This window comes from Poeciliopsis prolifica, unplaced genomic scaffold (genome assembly GCF_027474105.1).
Source record: "Poeciliopsis prolifica strain line A6 unplaced genomic scaffold, Auburn_PproV2 SCAFFOLD009, whole genome shotgun sequence".
Lineage (NCBI taxonomy): Eukaryota > Metazoa > Chordata > Actinopteri > Cyprinodontiformes > Poeciliidae > Poeciliopsis > Poeciliopsis prolifica.
In genome coordinates this window covers 3726043-3749145 of record NW_026562384.1, presented here as the reverse complement: position 1 = coordinate 3749145, position 23103 = coordinate 3726043, and the positions used below count along the sequence as shown (strand labels likewise).

The 23103-nt window shown below is 43.9% G+C and overlaps 1 protein-coding gene across 1 annotated transcript in view; it reads left to right on the top strand.

The window, feature by feature from the left end:
• tenm1 (teneurin transmembrane protein 1) overlaps positions 1-22991 on the top strand; it is a 250841-nt gene extending 227850 nt beyond the window's left edge. Inside the window, exons 28-38 of the mRNA XM_055034529.1 lie at positions 1046-1359; positions 1883-2055; positions 4656-4900; positions 8185-8478; positions 10129-10373; positions 10869-11011; positions 13740-13951; positions 15370-15671; positions 16657-17363; positions 18036-18178; positions 21403-22991. Of these exons, the coding sequence (XP_054890504.1) occupies positions 1046-1359; positions 1883-2055; positions 4656-4900; positions 8185-8478; positions 10129-10373; positions 10869-11011; positions 13740-13951; positions 15370-15671; positions 16657-17363; positions 18036-18178; positions 21403-22158 (3534 nt within the window). The 3' untranslated portion in view covers positions 22159-22991. The remainder of the gene's footprint in view (positions 1-1045; positions 1360-1882; positions 2056-4655; positions 4901-8184; positions 8479-10128; positions 10374-10868; positions 11012-13739; positions 13952-15369; positions 15672-16656; positions 17364-18035; positions 18179-21402) is intronic.
• Positions 22992-23103: the final 112 nt, after the last annotated feature.

Sequence of the window (23103 nt, the reverse complement as noted above, 5' to 3'; positions counted from 1 at the left end):
AGGTGTGGAGGTGTTTGCTCTTGTTCTCTAATGTAAACGGCATGAAACACTACATACAGTTACACAAATTTGCAAGTTTGGAAACAATTTCTCTTCCCCTCTGCAAGCAGCTCACGTATTAGGTCTTTAATACACAATAGTTGTGCAAATGGCATGCAAAAGTATCCACATTACATAATCCAGACTCATTTGACTCACTTCAGCTCACTTACCTTTAAAAAGTCCACTTGTGCTTCTCAATATAAATCGGGGGGAAAGATAGGACAATACCAAGGGCCCCAGACCAGCAGGCCCCCCCACACAATTTGTTCGTAGAAATTTAAAAAGATGGGTCCCTGTCAATCACAACATTAATCCTATTGTGTTTTCAAAGATTGTTTTTAGCCGGAAGAATTTTCAGCTACCCCTCCCAGACCAAAAACACACATCCATATTTGCCCTGAACTCCCCTGGATCTGCATGACGTGGTTCGTTCCTGCTTGGAGCTTGATGGAGAACAAGAACCACTGTGGCTGTTACTATGGTGTTAAAGAAGATAATAAAGTCAGGTTTTCAAAAAATAGAGAGAGGGAGAGAGAAAACGGTAAAAGTGTCGATTTGCAAGACAGCTTTTCTCCGAGAGGTGGGCCGACTGTGTGAGATCATCAACCATTCAGCAAAGTTAGCTTAGCTACAAACTGTTTGCCTCCATTTCACTGGCACTGAATGAATTCAGGAAAGAAATGAACAGACCCAGTCTGTTCAACCTGACCGAGCCGGGCCCATTTCCAAAAAGATGCTCAAACATGTTCAAATATTGGCGAGGCCTCCCCCCAAAAAACCACCTTAGTTGTAATAATGAAATGTTTGTTCTGCTCGAAAGTTGGAAAAAGTTTGGAAAACCACGTCTTGTTTTCCAACCAGATCAATTGAGAATCCTTGTTGAGTTATGAAATGGTTTACGGATGCTGTTCATCCGTTTGGAGCTCCAGCTGTTTATTTTGCCAAGACATTTATATTTATGTGCCACAAAATCAGACTTGACTCCGCTTCCTCTCTGCCACAGAACGGCTCCCACATGCACACCAAGCACCTGATCACGGGCCACTACCTGCACAACTTCTCCTACGGGACGGACGGCCAGCTTTCGGGGCTGACGAGTCGCGACGGGCGCGGCCTGCAGGTGCGGCGGGACGCCCACGGCGTCCCCCTGTGGCTGGCTCTCCCCGGCGGCCAGGTGTACTGGCTGTCCCTCAGCAACAGCGGCATGCTGAGGAAGGTTTCGGCCCAGGGCCACGACCTGGCCCACATCTCCTACCACGGCAACACGGGCCTGCTGTCCACCAAGAGCGACGAGAACAGCTGGACCACCGTTTATGAGTGAGCTTCTCCTCCCTTCTTTTTCTTCTTCTCCTTTTAATTTTGATTTCATTTGTGTTTTCTCACGCGACTCTTGAACGTGTGCGTCTTAACAAGAGTTCACAGGAACCCGGTGAAATGTGAGTGCCATCCAGTGGTTGCTTGAGAATCTGTCAAAAAGTTGGTTAGGCATTTTTTGGTGTTGTTGTTTTGAGGGGTTTTCTTTAGAGGGGCATCAGGGGAAATTTTGGGGGAAATCTCTGCAAGCATTTTGATCACATGCATGTTCTTTGCTTTGTACTGTACATAGTTTGCACACGCTAAACCACATGTGTGTGAATTATTCACCACTGGCAGCTCAGTCTCTGTCTCAAACTCCACAGCTGGGTAATTACACTTATAAATCATAGTTGACACCGACTCTGTGCCAATAAGAAGGAGGGGAAAACAGAGGGTGTATGTGTGTGTCTGCTGGAGTTTGTGTACGACAAACCCAGAGTGACTCTCATCTGCATTTTGTGTGTGCCTGTGTTCCCTTTCTAAGGTATAGCAGCGAGGGGCGTGTCACCAACATCACCTTACCCACGGGTGAGGTGAGCGGTTTCCACGGCAACCTGGAGCGCTGGTCTCGAGTCGAGGTCGAAGCTTCCAACCGCGAGAACTTTGTCACCAGCACCAACCTGTCTGCGAGCGACACCATCTACACGTTCAAGCAAGGTGAGGCCGGACGTCCGCTTCTCTTTCGTTGTCGTTTTTGTTTCTGGAAACGGCAGAAACAGGTTCAGGTGGTCAAATTAAATTAAAGCTGAAGCGGTTGGAGGGTTATCGCAACTTTCGTGCCGACAGGCCCGGCATAAAGGAAAGACCGAAGTGCCTGTGGCCTCTTTACCTTTGCCACAGATCTGCAGATCTGCGTTGATAAGGTTTCTGAGTCATTTCTAGAGTGGGACAGAAAAGCATAGATGAGACACAAACATTTAGAGGGCGATGATGACTGTAAATCTAGACGATTTTTGACATTCACTGGAAAAACACAAAATCTAGTTTAAGACAGTCCAAATATCTTATTAAAATATCTTATTGAAATAAGACAAAACTAACGTGCAACTAACTTTTCAGCAACATAGAAGAGCTTGTTTTGAGTGAGCAATTCCTTGATATTGATAAAAAAAATTACAAATCATTTCACTTCTGATGAGTACTTTTTCATCAATATAGAGGAATTGTCAAATGTATACCAGTTATTTTGCAGAAAAATAACTTGAGAGTAAATTTAGACTTATTTCAAATGAACTGAGACATTTCCAATAGAAACTAAACTACAAATACTTGGTAAGATTTTGTGTTTTTCTCTGTTTTCACATTTAAATCACAAATACTCAGTTCTACACCTCATGCGCGTTGGTGATGGACCGACACGCATGAGGTGGAGCATGCAGTGAGTATGAAATGACAGGAAATGGAAACATGGTTTTCATGTTTTTTCATGAGTGAAAAAATAAATACACGGTCCATTTTTGTTAAATAAAATCCTGTGCACCAGGATGCCAAAACAAAGGTTCAAGAATCTGTCGACGGGAAACTATTAGTCACAGGATTTCACACGCTTGAACAGTTTAAACCCCGTAGCGGAAACGGCAGAAGTGAACCTTTTGCCCCACCGGGGAAACTGTGTGGGGAAAAAAACAAACACTGCACGACCACCATGGGACAAACATGGCGGCGTCAGCGTCATGCTGTGGGGAGGCTTTCCTTCTGATTTTTTTTTTTTTGTGTTTTTTTTTTTGAGAGCCAGTCACAGAACTCACTGTCCTCACTGGTCTTGAGGTATTCTGCAAAGAGACTGTGCAGAAGTTTCAGCGAAGGAAAGAATTGAAAACCTGCTTTCAGCTGTGCTGAATCCGGAGGGTTCGCGTTGGTCTGCCGGGCGAAATCCTGATAAGGACGTTTTTACGTTTCTGGATGTAAAGAAACGTTAAAAGGAATATATCCATGGCGGGATCAGTTCAGATCCTTCCTCTTCATCTGGACTCATCTTGTCGAGAAACCTCCTCTTCCTCCCATTCATTAAACTCCCCGTCTGAATCTGACCTCTTTGCGTTTCCAGCGGGAGGAGGAGGCGACCAGAAGAAGAAGAAAGGGCTATTAATGAATTCATTCCTTCCATTGATGGCGAAGGAGGGAGACAGATTCCGACTGACTTGTGAAATGTCTTTACAACAACTGGGGGCGGCGGCGGGCGGCGGGGATGGAAAAAGAAAAAGAGGGCAGAGATGAGAGGAGGAAAAAATGAGAGTGGAGTGGAGGAGCCACTCATGGGAGCAGTTTCTTCTCATGTCAGGCCTTTAATTGCTTTCTAGCGGTTGTCACAATGACAGCAGCACTGCGGAGACGGGGCGGGGCTGCGCTCGCAGATTCAATCGCGCGTTTGTGCGCGCTCACGCCGCGAATACATGACTCAGCTGCTGCTGCTGGGGAGGGGGGCGTCGAAATGACCCTCCGATATGCACAGTCCCTTTACTCCCACATGCCTAAGCTGTGCGTCTTCGCCTGCCTCAAAGGCAACAGTAACCATACGGGCAGAAGGATTTATTTATTTATTTTCAATATAGTAGCAGTGGGAATAGACAGAACTGTGTGGTTTATTATCTGTGTTAAATTTGATGGGTTAAAAGTGTAGCTTTTATGATTATTTTTCCTGTCTTTTTTTTTTTTTTTTCTTTTTTGAAATTAATTGTCTTCTCAGGGCGAGTAAAGACGTGACGCAAAGTGATAGCAGCGCGTCTGAAGATCAGGGCGAAATATGACTCGCAGCAATATAGAGATGAATTGAAAAAAAGAGTTTCTGGGAAACGTTTTACGACCACCGCGGCGTCCGCGCGCTGCTCCCTCCCTCCCTCCCTCTTCTGTTCGTTGCCTCTTTTTCATTATTCTCTGTCTCTCATTATCTGTCCATCTGTCTCTTTCCTCTCTTCTCTCCTCCATTTGAATAGATTAGATTTCTCCAAAGCTGCTGTGGCTCATACAGTGAAGTGCTAAGCACTCGGCGAAGTGATTTAAGCAATCAATTTAAACAAAAAAAATGAAAAAAAGAACACGTTTCAGAAGGGTCTGTATCTTGCAGATTTGTTGTTCTCAAGGCTTCTTTTCTTATTCAGCAACTGATGTTTTTCTCACACGTTTTTTTTTTTCTTCTTGTCTTTTCGTTGGTGTCACTGCATGCATGCTTCTGTGGTTTGTCTCTGCGAACGTGTGACCCACCCGTGGAAAATGCACGGCTCCCGCCCTCCTCCGCCTCACCACCCCGACACCTTCAGATCACGCCCAGAACTCGTACCGAGTCAGCTCCGACGGGTCGTTTCTGGTGGCGCTGGCGAGCGGGATGGAGCTGTCGCTGACCACGGAGCCCCTCCTGCCGGGCGGCGCCGGGGGCGGAGTCAGCCCCACGGCCAGCCGCTGCAACATCAGCCTGCCCGGCGACCACGGCCCCAGCCTGATCGAGTGGAGGCAGAGGAAGGAGCAGAGCAAGGCCAACTACAGCACCTACGAACGCAGGCTCAGGGTAAACGAACCGAGACAAAACCAGAAAAACACAAGTTTGTCCTTCACAGCAGCCTGTTGCACGAAACCTGAAAGTCTCAAGTGTTATAAATATGAGAGTTGCTTTAGCAATTCTCTGCTGCACATTAGATGAGGTTTTTCTCCAATCAGTCTGTCAATCTCTCAATGCAATGTGATTTTTATAGATTCGTTGCATATAGTCTGAGCCACAGGTGTCAAAGTCAAACGGACGTGGGAACAGTAGCCAAAAATTGTACTCAAGTAAGAGCAGTACTACTTTAACGGATCTTTACTCAAGAAAGAGTAAAAAAGTACTTGGTAAAAAAAAGTCTGGTCAAGTACTGAGAAACTGATCAAATTATCAATCATTTCATATTTAAATATTACACAAAGAGACAAACCACAACTTAAACTTAAGTGGAAATTTTGGTGCATTGAGGATTACAATAAAAATTACAATAAAAAAAAAAATATATATATATTTTTTTTTTTGCCAAATCAGTTTCTTTCATAAAAAAAAAGAAAAAAAAAAACCTTTGGAAACTTTAACAAAAACTGCAGGTGGTGTCTGATTAATTTTTGGTTAAAACTTGTTTGTTTTTCATTCAGTGGGTAGAAAATCCAGAAATTTTACTCAAGTAAGAGTAGAAATACTTCACAATAAAATTATCCAAGTAAAAGTAAAAAGGACAGCACAGTAAAAATACTCCTCAAAGTATTATTTTCTTATTTATTTACTTTTTTTTACTTACTCAAGGGATTAGTGAGATTAATCCCTTTTCCACAACGAGCTGCTACAGACTGAATCCCTAATCACGACTTTTGGGAATATTTACACAAGTTAAGTTTAATATCAGTACAAAGAAAACTTCCCCTTTTACCTCAAACACGGCTGCAAAAGCTAGTACAGAGTAACCATGGCGTTAAGGGGCGGGGCTTCAAAATTTTACACTTTTATGAGACATTTTCACCTACCAAAAAAACTCGCCAGAGCAATGGGATGACAGACCTGCCTAATTACATATAAAATCCCACATAGACTCGATTGGAGAGATGAAAGCTCTGTGATTCTGAGTTGTGCTGGAGGTGTGCAGAGGAACATAATGTATGAATGTGAGCAGTTCGAAAATCTTTTGGATGATATAATAGTACGTATTAACAAAGTCTGCAGGACAGACTGAATTCGTCTCGGTGTATTTTCGGTGACAGAGGGACGCTGTGGTAGATTGGCGCCGATCACAGGTTGCAGGACGGCCCTGACACGCCGGAAAGCGAAGGGTGTTATTCCATTTCGTGAATGGTTGAGAGAAATTTACGAAATAGCCAGTTATGAACAGCTTGATTTTCACGTTGAATAATCAGGAAGGGATATTTACAGAACTGTGGGCATGAACCGACATGAACCTTATACAATGTGGATGATGCGAGAGAAAGGATTAGGAGCTTTCTGTTCTACCGTGAATGAGAATTGTTTCTCTTTTCTGCAGTGAAGACAAGGTCTGTGGTGAGTGTGGTAGGAGTAAGGCTGTAGGTGTTAACTATGTACGTGTTTTTAGTGCTGGGTAAATGTATGGCTTTTTTCTTCTTTTTAGAGCGCAGCTGGTCCTTGTAAGTTATTCGTATTCTAACTTTCCCATTTTATTGTTTGGTTCTCTCCTTTTGTTTCTGTAATGGGGATGTTGCATTTTTGTCTCTTTGTTTTTCGTGTTTGTTGCTTTTTGTTGTCAAAAAGACTGTGGAGGGATGAATTGACCCTTAAGGTCACAGTTTTGTCCTTAAATATGACTTTTACCTGTCCAGTCAAATCAGTTCTCAGGACCGAGTTGCATCGGTGTAAAAAGATGTTAAAGTTTTAGACGTGCTAATCGAAAGCAGCAAAACTTTAGCAGTTTGTTTTATCAGCACAGTCGCCATCTTCATGTGAAATGAGTTTCACACCCCTGATGCTGATGTAAGCACGTATTTGTGGTTATTTTTATGATTATGTTTTACATCAAATGAATACTCAAAATGCAGTTCGCCAGAATATTTGAATATTACATCGCAGAAATGTTGCATGACAGGCAACACAAGAACGGGAACAGTGGCGGACTTGACGGTTAGCTGATGGTTCACAGGTTCCTTTATTTTAATAGTGTATTAACAGAAAGAAAATCGAGTGGATGGAAAAAGTCTGGCAGAAGAAGTTGAAGAGATTGCAGCACTGAGTGCCAAGTGCTACGTCCCTCAGGGTCATTTTAGCTGAAATAAGGAGAAAAATAAATTCCTCTTTTAAAGATTAAAGTCAGTTTTAATCTTATTTGGAAATCAGGGTCCCAGATTGGGAAGTCAGATTATATTAGGACATAATGCATGTTGCTTGCGGTCCAATGTGACGTTTCTAGAGTCAGTAATCGTTCAGAAAGTCGAGTCATCTGCTGGTGTCGGTCCATTGTGCTGTAATGAATCAAAAGTTAGCGCAGCAATCCACCGTAAAGCGTTTGAGCTCTTCCTGCTTTAACTTTTTCAGTATCACTCCTAAGTTAAAAATCCATGTTTTAAACTAATCCTTCTGCAATAATCAAATTTTCTGACTAAGTGCATTTCGGATTTTCATTCGCTCTAAGACACAAACAGCTGAACAAACAAAAACATCATTAAAATATGTCCCTCTGCGTTTACAACAAATCCATTTATAAGTGTCACCCATTAAAACGAATTGTCAAAATCAACTAACTGCACAGATATTCTAATTCACTCCACTGCACTTGTAAATCTTCTTTGTTTCAACACTGTCATTTCTATTTCCTTTGCAAACAGTGAGGGATTGTCCCCTCTCTCTCTCTGTCTGCTGTTCAGCGGTGCGAACAGCACTTCAAGTTCACGCCGCACAACCCGTTGGATGTTCTGAGTCTGAACTCAGAGGGCGTGGGGGTTAAATGACGCGATCCACGGCTTCCCGAACGGATCCATCAAAAGCAACGCCTCCCCCGTTTTGCAGCAGAAAGCACATTGCATAATCGGAGTATTTCATTAGAAACTGACATCTTATCTTACAGCCGCTAATTAATTTGCAATCCTCAGGACTTTTTCCTCTTATTCGCGAGGTAATTTATTACTACTGTTATTATGCAGTCTGGATTTGCTCCAAATGTCACAATTAATTTGTTTGAGCTGCGCTTGTCTCAGACGAGCCGGCTGTTTTTTTTTTTTTATTATTATTATTTAATAAGCCTGCCACCTCATTCAGAGTTTACGATGATTATAAATTTAAAATAAAAAGTTTTATTCTGATGTTCTCTTCAGGCTCACAACAGGAACCTGCTTTCCATAGACTTCGACCAGAACACCCGGGTGGGGAAGATCTACGACGACCACAGGAAGTTCACCCTGCACATCCAGTACGACCCGCTGGGCCGGCCCGTCGTCTGGTCACCCAGCAGCAAGTACACCGAAGTGAACATCAGCTACTCGGCCGGGGGGCTGCTGTCGGCCATCCACCGCGGAGAGTGGTCCGAGCGGCTGGAGTACGAGAACGACCGGGTGGTGTCCAGGGCCTGGGTCAACGGCAAGATCTGGAGCTACACATACGCAGACAGAGTGAGGAAACGTTTTGACAGAACCGGCCCGTACTTACTCTCCTCGAAAAGTGTATTTTAAAGTTGTCGAACACATGATGCAAACCTGGTCGTTCACCTGAAAGTGAAACCAGTGTTTACAAGACGAAAACCACCTGCAGGAAACAAATGTTGGAAATTGAAAGCATGCAAGCTGATCTGCTGCACGTCTTCCTCCTTTACCGTCCTCTTAAAGTTATTCTTTTAGATTCCCTGCTTTTCTCAAATCTTTGAAATCTGCTCCGTCTGTAAACCTGGATAACAGCAACAAGCCTCTAAGAGCAGGAAAATCACCAAGAATATTCTTTGTGACACATAACAGAACTCAGGCGGGTTTTGAGCGGACTGATTTTTTTTTCTTTTTTCTTGTTGCAGAGTTGTGAAAAGACAACAGCAGTTTTCTGAAAGGGGCTTTTACAGTAAACACTGCGGTGCTTTGACAGATGATCTAATGCAACGCGAAATGTGTTAAATGAGACGGATTGATCCATTGTGCTTAAAAAAATATATCTAGCGGAACAGTTTAGTCGGAGTTAAACGTAGAGTCTTCGTTACCGCTGAAACCGATGGCTGCTTGTACCGGAGGACTGAATGATGCAGTTTTTCAAGAACTTTTTCATGTTTTGTCAGGTTAAGCATGCAAACATCAATATGTCGCCCTGGGATTTTTAGCGACTAAAAGACAAAAAAAGGAAAAAAAATGTTTTGTAAATAAAAAGAACATCTGATGTGCTTACACACTGTCAACCTGCGTGTAAGCGCATCTTAAATTACTCAAAAAACAGTAGCGACGAACAAAACAAGTTGCAACCAGTATTCTTTTTTCCCCAAAAAGACAACTCTTTTTGCTAAAAAGTGGTATTCTAATCCTCGAACATATTATGGACATAGCAGGAAACATGACAACACACGTCACCCTAATTCCACGTGCCCACAGTGAAACATGGAGGTGGCTGCATCATGCTGTGGGGATGCTTTTCGTCAGCAGAGGCAGGGAAGTTGATGAGATAGTTGATCAGAAGACAGATGGAGCATAAACTGGGCAATACTTACCAAACCTTTCAGGTTTCAACTGATAACAAACATGTGAAACTTTTTCTTCCACTTTAATATTAAACAAATAAATGTGACTAAGTATTCCGACATAAAATTTCGGCGAAATATGTTGAAGCTTTTAGTTGCAGTGTTGCAAGATGTGAAGAAACAGAACCAGAACCAAACGTGGAGAAGCAGCATTGAGCTTCTACGCTCCACTAATCTGGAACAAACTTCTAGAAAACTGCAAAGATGCTGAAACACTGAATTCAATTAAATCAAGGCTAAAAAAAAACACATTTTTGGAACATTGATCAGTATGTTTTATGTACAATTTGCTTGATGATTTTGATGATGGCATTTGACAAATTTGTATTGTTTATAACTCGATTGGTTACTGTGTTGTGTTTATATAGTGTGAAGGTCTTTGAACCGCCTTCTTCCTGAAATCTTCTATACAAAGAATAATTAATTAATTAATGATAATAAATCAGGATTTCTCCAACAGAACAGGGTCAGTGTAAAAATAAGAACTTGGCAAGACCTCCATGAAGCCACTCAGAGCTCCTTCACTGTCCTCCTCTGCGTGTTCCCGCAGTCCATCATGCTGCTCCTGCACAGCCAGCGGCGCTACATCTTTGATTACGACCAAACGGACCGCCTGGTTGCCGTGACGATGCCCAGCATGGTGAAGCACGCCCTGCAGTCGCTGCTGTCCGTCGGCTACTACAGGAACATCTACACCCCTCCGGAGAGCCAGGCCTCGTTCATGCAGGACTACACGCTGGACGGGCGCCTGCGGAGGACCCAGTACCTGGGGACGGGCCGCAGCGTCCTCTACAGGTACGGTTCCCCTTTTTGCTCTACTTCGGCGCAATCACAAAGAGAAAACACATGAGAGAGATTTCCTCAGTGGGAGCGCTGTAGTTAGAGGCTAATCTTAAACAGTGGGACACACAACCTGCTGTCCTTACTAATGAAGAAGGGAGACTGGTTCGAGGTCGGGTCCCGTCTGTGATTGCCTCTGAGCGTCGTACTGAGCCAGACACCACTGATCCTTGTTGTGTATTCCCAACACTCCTTGGACTGCATGAGAGCGACGTCATGAACGGTGCAATTCCCAACCTAAAACGCCACAACTCGGGCAGCAAATGCTCCTGATTCTGATGAAACATTGAAGAACGATGCGGCCTCTTCACCACGGCCCCGGGGGATCTTTGGATTATTCATTCCTCGTAGCGCGGCTGCTCAAATTGAAAATGAAATGCATTGTGTTGAGCTTGAGTGTAATACTTCTGCTTTTCCTTTTGTTTGTTGTTGTTGTTTTTTTGTGTGAAGGTATACACCAGCGGCGAGGCTCTCAGAGGTTGTTTATGACTCCACCCTGGTGACCTTCACCTACGACGAAGCCTCCGGCACCGTCAAGACCATCCACCTCACCCACGACGGCTTCATAAGCTCCATTCGGTACAGACAGACGGGTACGCTGCCAACATTTCCTTTTTCGTCACATTTACGCCCTTCAGTCAGCTTAGTGCACTTGAAATAAGACACAACTAATTTACAACTGACTTTTCAGCAAGAAAGAGGAGCTTGTTTTGAGTTAATAATTCCTTAATAGCAATGAAAAAGTACCGGTTTCTCTGACATAGTATGGGAAAAATGTCTTGTTATAAGTGAAAATAATCGAAGTGAAATAATCTGCCAGTGGAGTTAGTAATTTTTCATCAATATTAAGGAATTATTTGGTTAAAACAAGCTCCCATATCTTCCTGAAAAGTTGTTTGTAAGTTAGTTTTTTTGCACTTAAAAACTAGATCAAAAATGATTGGTATGATTTTGTGTCTTTGCAGCGTAGAACAGATTTCAGATGCTAATCCTGCCATTGAAGCTAACAGTGAACCAGTCCAGTTAAATGAATAAATGAGAAATACAAATATGTTTCCAAAACATTGTAAAGGTGTTAATATGTGACTCACTGAAGTCCTTTAAACTACGGCATCTAACCAATATTTCTGTCAAGTACATACTGAGCTTTTATATCAGTTTTTTGCTTCCTGTGCTAAAGTTCATCACAAAATTGGTGAAACTGCTGCTGTATCTCACTAAATACATCCTGACATCTGATTGGTTAACCTGTACAGCAACTTATCTACAGACAGCAGCGTCCGTCTCGCTTCACTGGTTTCAACTTGTTTCAGCAGCACTTGACCATAAACCAAAACCATATGTACAAAAAATACCAAGAAATATTTTTCTTAAAGGGAAGTGAACAAGAATCAAAATCACATCATGTAATTTTTCCAAAGTTGGCTACTAATTTCCACCAGTCGTCACTTTGGCAGTAGTTAAAATCAACCTAAAAATGAACAAAATCACACATTGTCTTAAATTACACAATAAATTTACAAGAAACAATGAGCCTACGGCAGATCTGAATCATGTGACCTGCTTTTTCCCCGTCTGTGGCACTCGTTTTAGGGAACTATTTCTGCTGTCATTTTAAAGCTGCTTATCTGTTAGCCAAACTTTTGTTTTGTTCTTTTTCTCCGAACAGTTTTTGTGGCGCTAGTGGCTCATATTTTTGACAGTAGGCAGACAGGAAAGAGGCCGAGGAGAGGGGGGAAGACATGTGGCAAAGGCTGCCGGGACCGGGAGTTGAACCCGCGACATCCGCGTCGAGGACTGAGGCCTCCAAACGTGGGGCGTGCGCGACCACAGCACACCCCAAGCCAAACTTAACTTTGTCTAATATTAACAGATGAAATCACAATCCTTTATTGAGCGAATGACCTCTGTACAAAGACGGGGAAACCAGATTTCATCATAGATCTTAAACTCTCTAGTCTGGCTTTGAGTCAGACACGACGCTATCTCATCTGAAACTGAGGCAGCCACAGTTAGAAGTGTGAACCGAGCCGAGCATGTTCAAGTGGAAGAGACTGTGGTCTACCACAGCTTTGAATACCAGACCACCCCCACGCCCATGAGCTCTTCCTCATCTGCAAACCAACTCTGTCCCATGTATAAATATATGCTCATTTGGCCTTGGTTCTGGTTATTGCCTGACTCTAAATAGCGACGGGTGTCAATTTGCACGGGGAACCAAAAAGCCTTTGAAGTGCCAATAGACCCAAACCAAACACAGATACCAATTAGAAAGGCGCAGCAGTAACCGTAAGGCTGTACCAGGTCCGTCGTTAGGAGCGTGTGCTGTCGGCAGCAGATAGATGCCGTGGTTGCTGACACAGCTCAGCAGTTCCTTTAAGTTCCACACTCTGTCCAGGGTCATTGAGAACACGCTCATCTCTCATGCCGGTTCACTTCCCGTGCCTTTGTGATTGGTGGGGCACGATCAGGTGTCACTAATCTGCAGCAGTGTGTGTGTGTTTATCGCTTTGCCCTCCCCGTGAATAGACTCTCACCTTTCCTTTAACTGATCTCATTTCAGCAGAACAAACGGAGCCTCAGAGAGGGGAAGAGATAGCGGTAATTGTCCCTCGAGAGGAGACAAGGAAAAGTAAGGAAACCCAAAAGTGTAAAGAAGAGAAGTAGGCAAGGGGAGTAAAAGCACTGAAATAATAATAAGAAAAAGTGACAGCTAGAGAAGAGAGACGAACAGACTGCCAGCCTCCCGGGGGCTTCGGGAAAAGCCTCACAGTTCGCTCACCTGCGCCGCCTCCCTATAAGCCGAGGTTCCAAATCAACATTCCACGGAAAAATAAAAATAGGCGACGTAACGCTGATCCAGCTTTCTGGGAGGCTCCAAAGCGAGACACTTAGTCATTTTAACTGCAATCAGAGTCATCTCGAATAGCTGCATAATGGCGTTTCATTAACAGGCCCCACCAAACACCCCCAGCCCCAACTCCGAAGCAGGATGAGTTGGTGCGGCCAGGCAGCAGAGGTGAAGGATGGTGTTGTTAATGCTGATGTCCTGACATTAAGGAGCACATTGGCTCATCAGGGCTATTGTCTTTAGATTTCATTATCTCCTCATATTAAAGGTCACCACTGGAAATGCCATAGCGGCGTGGACACAGTTAAGATCGAACGGTTTGAAACGTGTCTGTTAACGACGCCGAATTAGCTTTTGATTTAAATTAATTTGGCAGTGCGAGGAGCGGTTCTAAATGCTCTGCGATCAGACGCGGGGAACAAGTTCCTTTCTTTCATCTCCTAATGTGTCTCTTTTTTTCTTTTTTAAAGGCCCCCTGACAAGTCGGCAAATCTTCCGCTTCAGCGAGGAAGGCTTGGTCAATGCCAGATTTGACTACAGCTACAACAACTTCAGAGTCACCAGCATGCAGGCAGTCATCAATGAAACCCCTCTGCCCATCGATTTGTACCGCTATGTGGATGTTTCTGGGCGGGTGGAGCAGTTTGGCAAGTTCAGCGTCATCTTCTATGACCTCAACCAGGTATGACACTATTGATTGGATTTTGCTGCTGTTCAAGCTTCGCTGGGCAAGATATTGACTAACATCAGTGTATTTTATTGGGATTTTATTTGGTAGTCTAACACAAAGTGGCTGGAAAATGGATACATTTTTGGACAAATAAAAGCCTGAAGAGTGTATGCCCCCAGGTGCACTGATACCGCTAAATAAGAAGTGAATTTCCATCTGGTCATATAATTGAAAACTTAAGATATATCCATTTATGTAGAAAAAAGGAAAACACTAAGCAGGTAAGAGTTTAAATCAACATCTGACAGAGTTCTGTCCAATCCACCATCTGAAAATTATAATAATATTAAACAACTTCATGTTCATCAAGAATTGGATATGAACTTTGAGCGGCAGGCAAGGCAAGGCGACCTGGTCAGAGTCGATGGGAAGATGCAAGGAGCCAAACACAGTGTGATTCTGTACTGAAACATTTTAGAGGATTTTAGACAATTGTTGAGGTTTACCTTCCAAGACGGCGATGGCCCCTAAACATCCAACCAGAGACACAATGGGACGATTTGGGTCAAAGCACATTCATGTTTTAGAATGGTCCAGATCTAAATATCGCTAAAACTATTTGTCATGACTTAAATAAATGCTGTTCAGAGACAATCTCAATTCAGTCCGACTGAGCTGTTTTCAAAAGATGTTCAAATATGGAAGAAAGACGATTTATAGCTGTAACTGTCGTGCAAAGTGGTTCAACAAAGCGTTTGAAAAAAACCCCCATCTCATTTCCTTCCACGTTTCACTCAATTTCTCGCCTTTATTTATAAAATACTTTAAAATGTTTGTATTACTGTATGGCCTAAACATAACCCAAATCAAGATAGCTATGAAACCTCCTAAATAAAAAAAACGTGTTTGCAGTGGGTAACCAAGGAGATCATAAATTGTCCTAAACCCCTTCTGCTTCCCCCGGGTGAGCCGTACGAGTACAAGACAAACACAAAGCACAGCTTGAGAATAAATACAGCTCGAGAATAAAAAGAGAAACCTGCAAGTGTTTATTTATGCTAGTCATTACATGTACAGGATGTAATTAAAGACTAACGATGTCAAAGTTCAAAAGGATGATCAGGATCATGACTAAAGAAACAACCATCAGCTCTTAAATGAAAGGATGCTTTTTGTTGCTAAATTTTGAACAAAAACGTCTCATTGTTGTTTGTGTGTGGTTTCGGGAACTGACGGTCTGACGGGAAAAACAAGCCGCGCTTCTCTTGAGCGTCGGGCGGAGACAGCGGGAGGGTTAAGACGTGTCTGTTGCAAAAAATAATTGAGGTCTTGTAGAGGCAATGAAGACATTAAGAGCCTTAATCTGTAGGGGGAAAAAAAGGTTTACTGAAAATCTTTTGCCTATTGTGTCCTGTTTGTGCTTCTCTCAGGTCATCACCACCCATTTAATGAAGCACACCAAGGTGTTCAACTCCTATGGCCAGGTGGTCGAGGTCCAGTACGAGATCCTGAAGTCCATCGCCTACTGGATGACCATTCAGTACGACTCGGCGGGGCGCATAACCACCTGTGACATCAGAGTCGGCGTGGACAGCAACGTGACCCGGTACACCTACGAGTACGACGCAGACAGCCAACTGCAAAGCGCCTCGGTGAACGAGCGCCCTCAGTGGCGTTACGGCTACGACCTCAACGGAAACATCAACCTGCTCAGTCATGGCACGAGCTCTCGGTACGTCGGTTTCTGCGGCTCGCTGTATGTTACACAGAAGTTTCACTGTTTTAAATCGGTGCCACCCGCGTTGTTCCACAGATGCCGGTAAACGTTAATGCTCATTTAAATAAAAAACTTTCACAAAGATAAAAGCCAATTGGAAGGAAAGGGGTTGTTTTAACTGTTCTTATAAAAAGAAAAGATCTGGAAAGTGAGACAAATGTGTGTTTTTTCAGGTCCAGACTCAATACTTTATTGAATCCACTTTTGCAGCGGGTCTTTTGGGGAATGTCTCTACCAGCCTTGCAATATAGGGTGACTGACATTTTGCCTGTTTCTCTTTGTAAAACCACTTGGTCTCAGTCACATCAGATCAGAAGCGCCTGTGAACACCAGTTCTCAAATTTTACCGTACTCTCAACTGAATTCAGCTCTGGGTTTTGGCAGGGCCATTAACGCTTTGATATGATCTATTTAATTGAAGCTCTGGCTGCATGTTTTAGGGTCACTGTCCTGCTAAATTTGAACCTCTGACCCAGTTTCAAATCTTAAGTTTTGATCAGCTTCCCTTATCAAGCTTAAGAAAAGCAACACCGCCATGTTTCACTTTGGAATAATAGCTGAACGGCGTTTTTGATCCCACATATATGTTTTTTCTTCAGGCCTGAAAGTTTCATTCTGCTCTCATTTGAGCAGAGAGTCTTCTTCCACATGATTTCTGTGTGCTCTGCATGCCTTATTGCAGACAGCAAAATAAACCTCTAACAGTTTCTTTTCAACTGTGGCATTCTTTCTGTCATGCTCTGATGAAAACCGGATTTGTTGAATGCATGTTTACTGGAATTATATTAAACTCTATTCAGTAATAATGCGAGTAGTGGAGGTAATTGGTTACAGAGGACTTTATTTGGGGGCATCTGAGTAAAAGAGTTTAAATTTAACCTATAAAACAATCCAACCCAACCTATGGGCATTGGGTTGTAACAGATATTTGTTTTCCCAGGCTGACGCCGCTGCGGTACGACCAGAGGGACCGGATCACACACCTCGGGGAACTGCAGTATAGCGTGGATGATGACGGCTTCCTCCGCCAACGAGCCAACGACCTGTTCGATTACAACTCCAACGGCCTGCTGACCCGCGTCTTCAACCGGGCGACGGAGCGCACCGTCTGGTACCGCTACGACGGCCTGGGCCGGCGCGTGGCCACGAAGAACAGTGAGGGCGAGCAGCTGCAGTTCTTCTACGCCGACCTGTCGCACCCCACCAGGGTGAGCCACCTGTACAACCACAGCAGCAACCTGATCACGTCGCTGTACTACGACCTGCAAGGTCACCTCATCGCGATGGAGCTGAGCAGCGGGGAGGAGTTTTATGTCGCCTGCGACAGCGTGGGGAGCCCCAGGGCGGTGTTCTCCAGCAAGGGTCGACTGGTCAAAGAGATCCTCTACACCCCATACGGGGAGGTCTATCAGGACACCAATCCCGACTTCCAGCTCACCATCGGCTTCCACGGGGGATTGTACGATCCGTTCACGCGGCTGGTCCACCTGGGTAGGCGGGATTACGACACCCTCGCCGGTCGATGGACTTCACCGAACCACGAGCTGTGGGGCGAGCTGAGCAGGGAGCCCAAACCGTTCAACCTGTACGCCTTCAACAGCAACTGCCCCGTCGGGAGGGTGGAGGAGGTGACACAATTCACAACAGGTGGGTTTTTGCACGCTCTCGCCATACCCAGAACCAGAACCTGACAGACAGATAGCAGGAGACGCAAGCAGATATTTCTCTTGATGACACCTACCCTCAGAAAACTCTCGTATAAGAGAAACATCTGCCGTGATGAATGAGCAAACAGGGGCCGCGCAGCTAACCACAGGTGAACTGCGTGTCACAGAAAGGAGATGTGACAGCTAAGGATAGTCGCACCTCTGATCGCATTGTTTTTTTTAACACGGTCTAGCAATGTTTTCTTCTCTGTGACTGTCAACACAACACTGTTGCCCCCCGAGAGATGAAATGGAAGCTCTGGTGAGGGAAAGAGATGAAATGAGAGAGCAGAAGATGAATACAGGATGCAGGTGGGGGGTGGCGAGGCGTTTGTCCTTCTGGTTAATGGAACATTCATTCGGCCTGTCACGTATTTCTGCAGCAGGATTGTTTATAGCAGAAAGAATCTGTATGTGTCTGAGCGACTCGTCTCCGCCTCGCATTATGCTCATAGATTGTGTGATTTCCTGTGCAAGGTGTTGCTTTAACCGGCCTTATGACTTTTTGTTTGCTTCGCAGTGTACACAGTACATTTGAAGTTTTTCCCTGAATGCAATTTTCTCTTTCTGTATATGTGTGTGTGCGTGTGCGTGTGTGTGTGTGTGTGTTCAGACATTGGTAGGTGGCTGCAGCTGTTTGGCTTCCAGCTTCATAATGTTGTCCCGGGTTTCCCAAAGCCTGAAGTGAGCAGAATGGAACAAACATATGAACTGATGAAGACCCAGACAAAGACGCAGGACTGGGACTCCAGCAAGGTGAGAATTTCCTGCCTGCATTGTTTGGAAATAAAAATGATAAATCTCGAAGTCTGAAAGTCGTTATACGACGCCACTTTCGGCTTTATCTCTCCCCAAAAAGGCATGCAGCCACAAATGCAAATCAGCTTCACTTTTGCATTATATAAGACGACATCACTGCAATTCAGCGTAGATTGAATTGCAGAACCTTAGGGGTGCAGTGTATACAAAAGATGGCAGGCTCTTCTCTTTTTGCACTGTTTGACTGCTAAACTCCACCATTCATGACGGCCTCATATTGGAACAGCTCTGCTACGGTTGTTCTGAAATGTGTTCTGTTTTTTGGTCATCGTTACTTTTTTTGGGGGTACAATTATTCCATTTTATTGCAGCGGGGAGGATTTTGGCTCTTACTTTTTTCTACTTTCAGACGGTTGCTATGATGCGTAATCAAGGCAATAATGTGTCTGATTAGCATCTCAAACACCCAAATGATCCCAGATCCCAGTGGATTTGAAAAGGATGCAGAGAGAGAAGAAGGAAGTCCAAACCATCTTTTCCATCAATCATAATGTTTGTGATCATATATGTCTGCCTGGACTTCTAACCTAGCTGGCCAGATTGGCTGAGGCATCACCGACAATTGTTATTAAGAAATATCATCTATGCTGCATAGAGATTGCGCTATTAACATGTTATAACTGCCATGACGTGTAAACCAGCTTTACAGCAAAAATATATCTTATTGAATGTAGACCCACGTTCAACTTTTCTATATTCTTCCTTTGCATTTATATATTATCTCCAAAATACTTTATTTCACATAGCACTACTGTTCCAGAGCCGCAGAGGAGGCAATTAAAATTTCGACGAGGCCCAGATCGGCTCCGGCCCGGACGCATCCTCTGAGCAGTCATGCTTGAAATGGGTTGTTGGTTTCAAAGTAGAAAATGAGCACATGTACAAATAAACATTAACAAACTAGCAGCTTGAACATTTAATATTTTATCCACCCTCTTTATACGCTTCACTTAAGGCCTCGAGAAAAGCTTTTATTGGCTTTTCTTGGCTGTTTTTCATGAAACCATAGAATCAATACTTCCTGGACTCCCTCTGTGTCACAATTACAGATGCTAGTGCCTTGGGTTATGTCACTCGAAACCAGGCACAGATATCCTCTGGGATTTTGCCCGAACCTTCAGATGTAACTGCCCCAGTGGTTTTCAAATCCAAACCTCAGAGTTAGATCTGAATGTTGTTTTAGACAAATTGTTCTGAAATGCTGGGGTTTTGGTTTAGAAGTGAGGTTCTACGTCATCCTGAAAGCAGTACTTTCATTTCAGTTTCTATTCTTGAGAAAAAGAGACCTGAACATCCCTTCTCTTTACTTATTGGAATTGACCATTCCTTCAATTTGCACAAAATGTCCCGACACTTCCCCATGACAAACCGGTCCAAATATTTTCAGAATTATCATGTATTCAGCACATGAAAGCCCCTTCAAAATATTTCCATCCTAGTATCACAGACAAATGTCTTCTTTCTTCTTTTTTTTTTTTTAAATACAACTTCTCCAAGTGGAACAATGAATTAGTCAAGGATGTAGCAAAAGAGGCCAAATATACCGTAGAGGAGCAGCACAACTTCAGAGTGGATATTAAAATGTTATTCGGTTAGCAATATAAAGTAAGAGCAACCCAGACTGCTAGTTTTTGGGACAGACAGAAGGATGCATTTTAGTTATATAGAAAGAAAAACATCAAATGGGCCTATTTGAGCACAAATTCTCAAAAATCACAGTCACAGTAGGTCTACGCTGTCCTCTTTTGCAGAGCCCTGACAATTGGTCAAATTGAATCCACTGTTAGGCGCAGTAGGGGTTGTCCACCAGCGCTTTTGTGTTAAGAAAATATTAAAAGTTACGGGTTCTGCTTGCATAAAGCAGAACCCGTCCAACTTAAGGGAAGTTTTCCCGCCTCAAATGGGCAAAACCCAAACTGGGCAGAGGTTCCATGTTAAGAGAAATAATAACGCTGTGAAAATGTAGTTGAGCTGCATGCTGGGTTTGGGTAGATTGTGGTTAGCAAACCTTTCTAGCTCCAGTGATTGATTAAACTTTTGCTATGATAGAAAACTAAAATAAAACAAGACTTTTGAGGCATTAAGAAAAAGAAACATTAGTGAAATTAATAAGCAATTAGTTGAGTTGAGCAAATAAAAATCTGGCCAGTTATTTTTTTTATGCCAAGCATTCATGTTCCCCATTCATTTTCTCCCATAATTACTCATCAATCTAATTCATTTCATATTTTGAGACAGCTTGTAAGTGGAGACCAAGGTCCTCCGCAGATGCACAGAGAAACTAATTGGCTGCTGATTGTGTGTCATTTCCTGGACTTGGAGTTATTTTTCTAATTGACAATAAACGGTTAAATCACCCAAAAGTCAATCAGAAAGACATTCTCTTTGAAGACTACAAATTATTAGTTTGTAGTTTTGATTTAATTTAGAGTGTATTGGCAGTTTCTTCATCAGGACCCAAAACTTAGTTTTGGGTCTTTTGCAAAGTGACCGTTTGGTTTTATTCAGTTTTTTTTTTTCCTTGCTGTTTTGCGACCATATTTCCAGGTCATTGCAGGATTAAACTTTATTTGAAGGGCTGTGCACAATACTAACATTAAATTAGGTGTCATTTGGTGAATGACACTTTGAGGCGAGTAAAGTGTGAGACCCATTTATGGAGGCCTTCGTCCTCCTCGCATTTTCACATATTTGAGTCACGTTGATATTTGCCACGTCTTTCCCTTTTTTCACAACCTACTTTCTTGTCAATTGACGTGACGTAGTGTCATAGCCCAGTGACGTGACGCAGTGACCCCAACCCAGGTGTACAGACAGAGGACTTTGGATTTTGGACCACATCTCCAAGCGACCTCGGTCACGATTGTAGAAATCTGATTGTGTCGTTCAGACAGTCATAAAAACATCAGATACGAGTCACATGAGGGCTAGACAAAATCAGACTTGGCTCCAGTGAACGTAGCTGATGACAGATGTTATTTTTATGACAGTGTCACGTCATAAGAAGCACGTCTATGTTCATGTGCATACTTCATTATTAGTAACATTTGAATTAGTAATGTTTTATACAAATGTAAAGGCATCTGCAATAAACATAAATCACAAACAGGCTCATTAATCCCAGCTGCAGAATATAAATGTCCCATTTTTTTTCTTCCCAGATGGTGTTGGGAATCCAGTGCGAACTGAGGAGACAGCTGAGGAGCTTCATCTCCCTGGAGAGGTTACCGCTGGTCTCCGAGCCCGTGGGCTCAGCTTGCCACAGGCCGTCTCGCCCTCCGCCCTTCGGCTCCCGACCCTTCATTCTCGGCCCCAACATCCGCTTCGCCGTGTCACACGGTCGGGTGAGCGCGGAAGTCATCGGGGTGGCCAGCGAGGACAGCCGGCGGGTGGCGGCCATCCTGAACAGCGCCGTCCACCTCACCGGGCTGAGCTTCACCGTGCACGGCTGCGACACGCACCACTTCCTGCAGTCCCGTCCCATCGAGGAGGACCTCGCCCTGGGGCTGGGCGTCGGGGGACGCATCCTGGAGAGCGGCGTCAACGTGAGCGTGTCCCAAATGAGTGCCACGGTGAACGGCAGGACTCGACGCTTCGCCGACATCACCCTCCAGCAGGGGGCGCTGTGCCTGTGCGTGCGCTACGGCGGAACGGAGGAGGAGGAGAGGGCGCGGGTGAGGGAGGAGGCGAGGAAGAGGGCGGTGGAGGGCGCCTGGGAGAAGGAGAGGAAGCGGTTGGATTTGGGGGACGTTGGGAGCCGGTTGTGGAGCGAGGCGGAGAAGCAGCAGCTGCTGTCCGGCGGTCGCGTTCAGGGTTACGACGGCTACTACTCCCTGCCTATAGAGCAGCAGCCGGAGCTGTCCGACTGCCCCTCCAACATCCACTTTATGACACTTAGCGAGGTGGGGGGCAGGTAACAGAGACACACAGACAGCCCCCCATCCCACCAAAGACAGCCTGTTTCTACTCTGCTCTGATTTGTTCTACTGTTTCTATACTTTACTGAAAAATAAAAAAGAAGACGATCACTACGGAAAACAAGAAGAGAGAATGGGAGGAGGGGGGATAAAAAACAAACTTCCAAATGCCTTTAATTGTGACAAAATGATGGTATTTTATTATTATCGTCCAGTTTCTCCGATTTCTAACAGTGGCACAAGCGGTGTGGTTTGGCTGTGGCTTTGCTTTTTGTATCCTGACTGACGGACTGACGAACTCACGGACCGACAATCTGCCATTTACTGTTTCAACACTGTTCAATCATTTGGGACCGTGTTTAAAAACCACTGAACTACAGAGATGGAAGACTTAAGGGTGGCCAGTGAACGATCCTCTTCATGACTCCAATCACGAACTCTCCAGTTGCCATTTTGAGTTCCCCCCACTTCCCCATGGTTTACCTCGGATATACTACCGTTTACATATTGTGTAAGAGAGGCCTTGTTGACTCTGGCACTCCCCTTTAGAGAAGAAACCTCCTGCGGTTTCAACCTCTGGTGTGCTCCAACTGTAGTTTGTATGAGTGTGTATACTAAAATCAAGAATGTACATAGCCAGTGCTTTCACACTGAAAAAAAAAAGTACTCAACTGAAGATTATGTTGTTCATAAGTGTCAGTATTGTTAATCAATAGAAGATCTGTTACATTTTTTTGCAAAGATTATACATGGCTATAGTAACTATTCTCGCTAAAAAAGATAGCTCACTTTATTGGGTTACGATGCTGATTAAAGTTATTATGTGTGAATTACCAGGTTGTTCCCTGAGATTTCATGTTGGACTGGTAAAACCAATTGTGAGAATTCAGGAAATAAAATATGTATTAATTTTCAACCATTTCTTGATAAGAAAAAAAAAGTGTA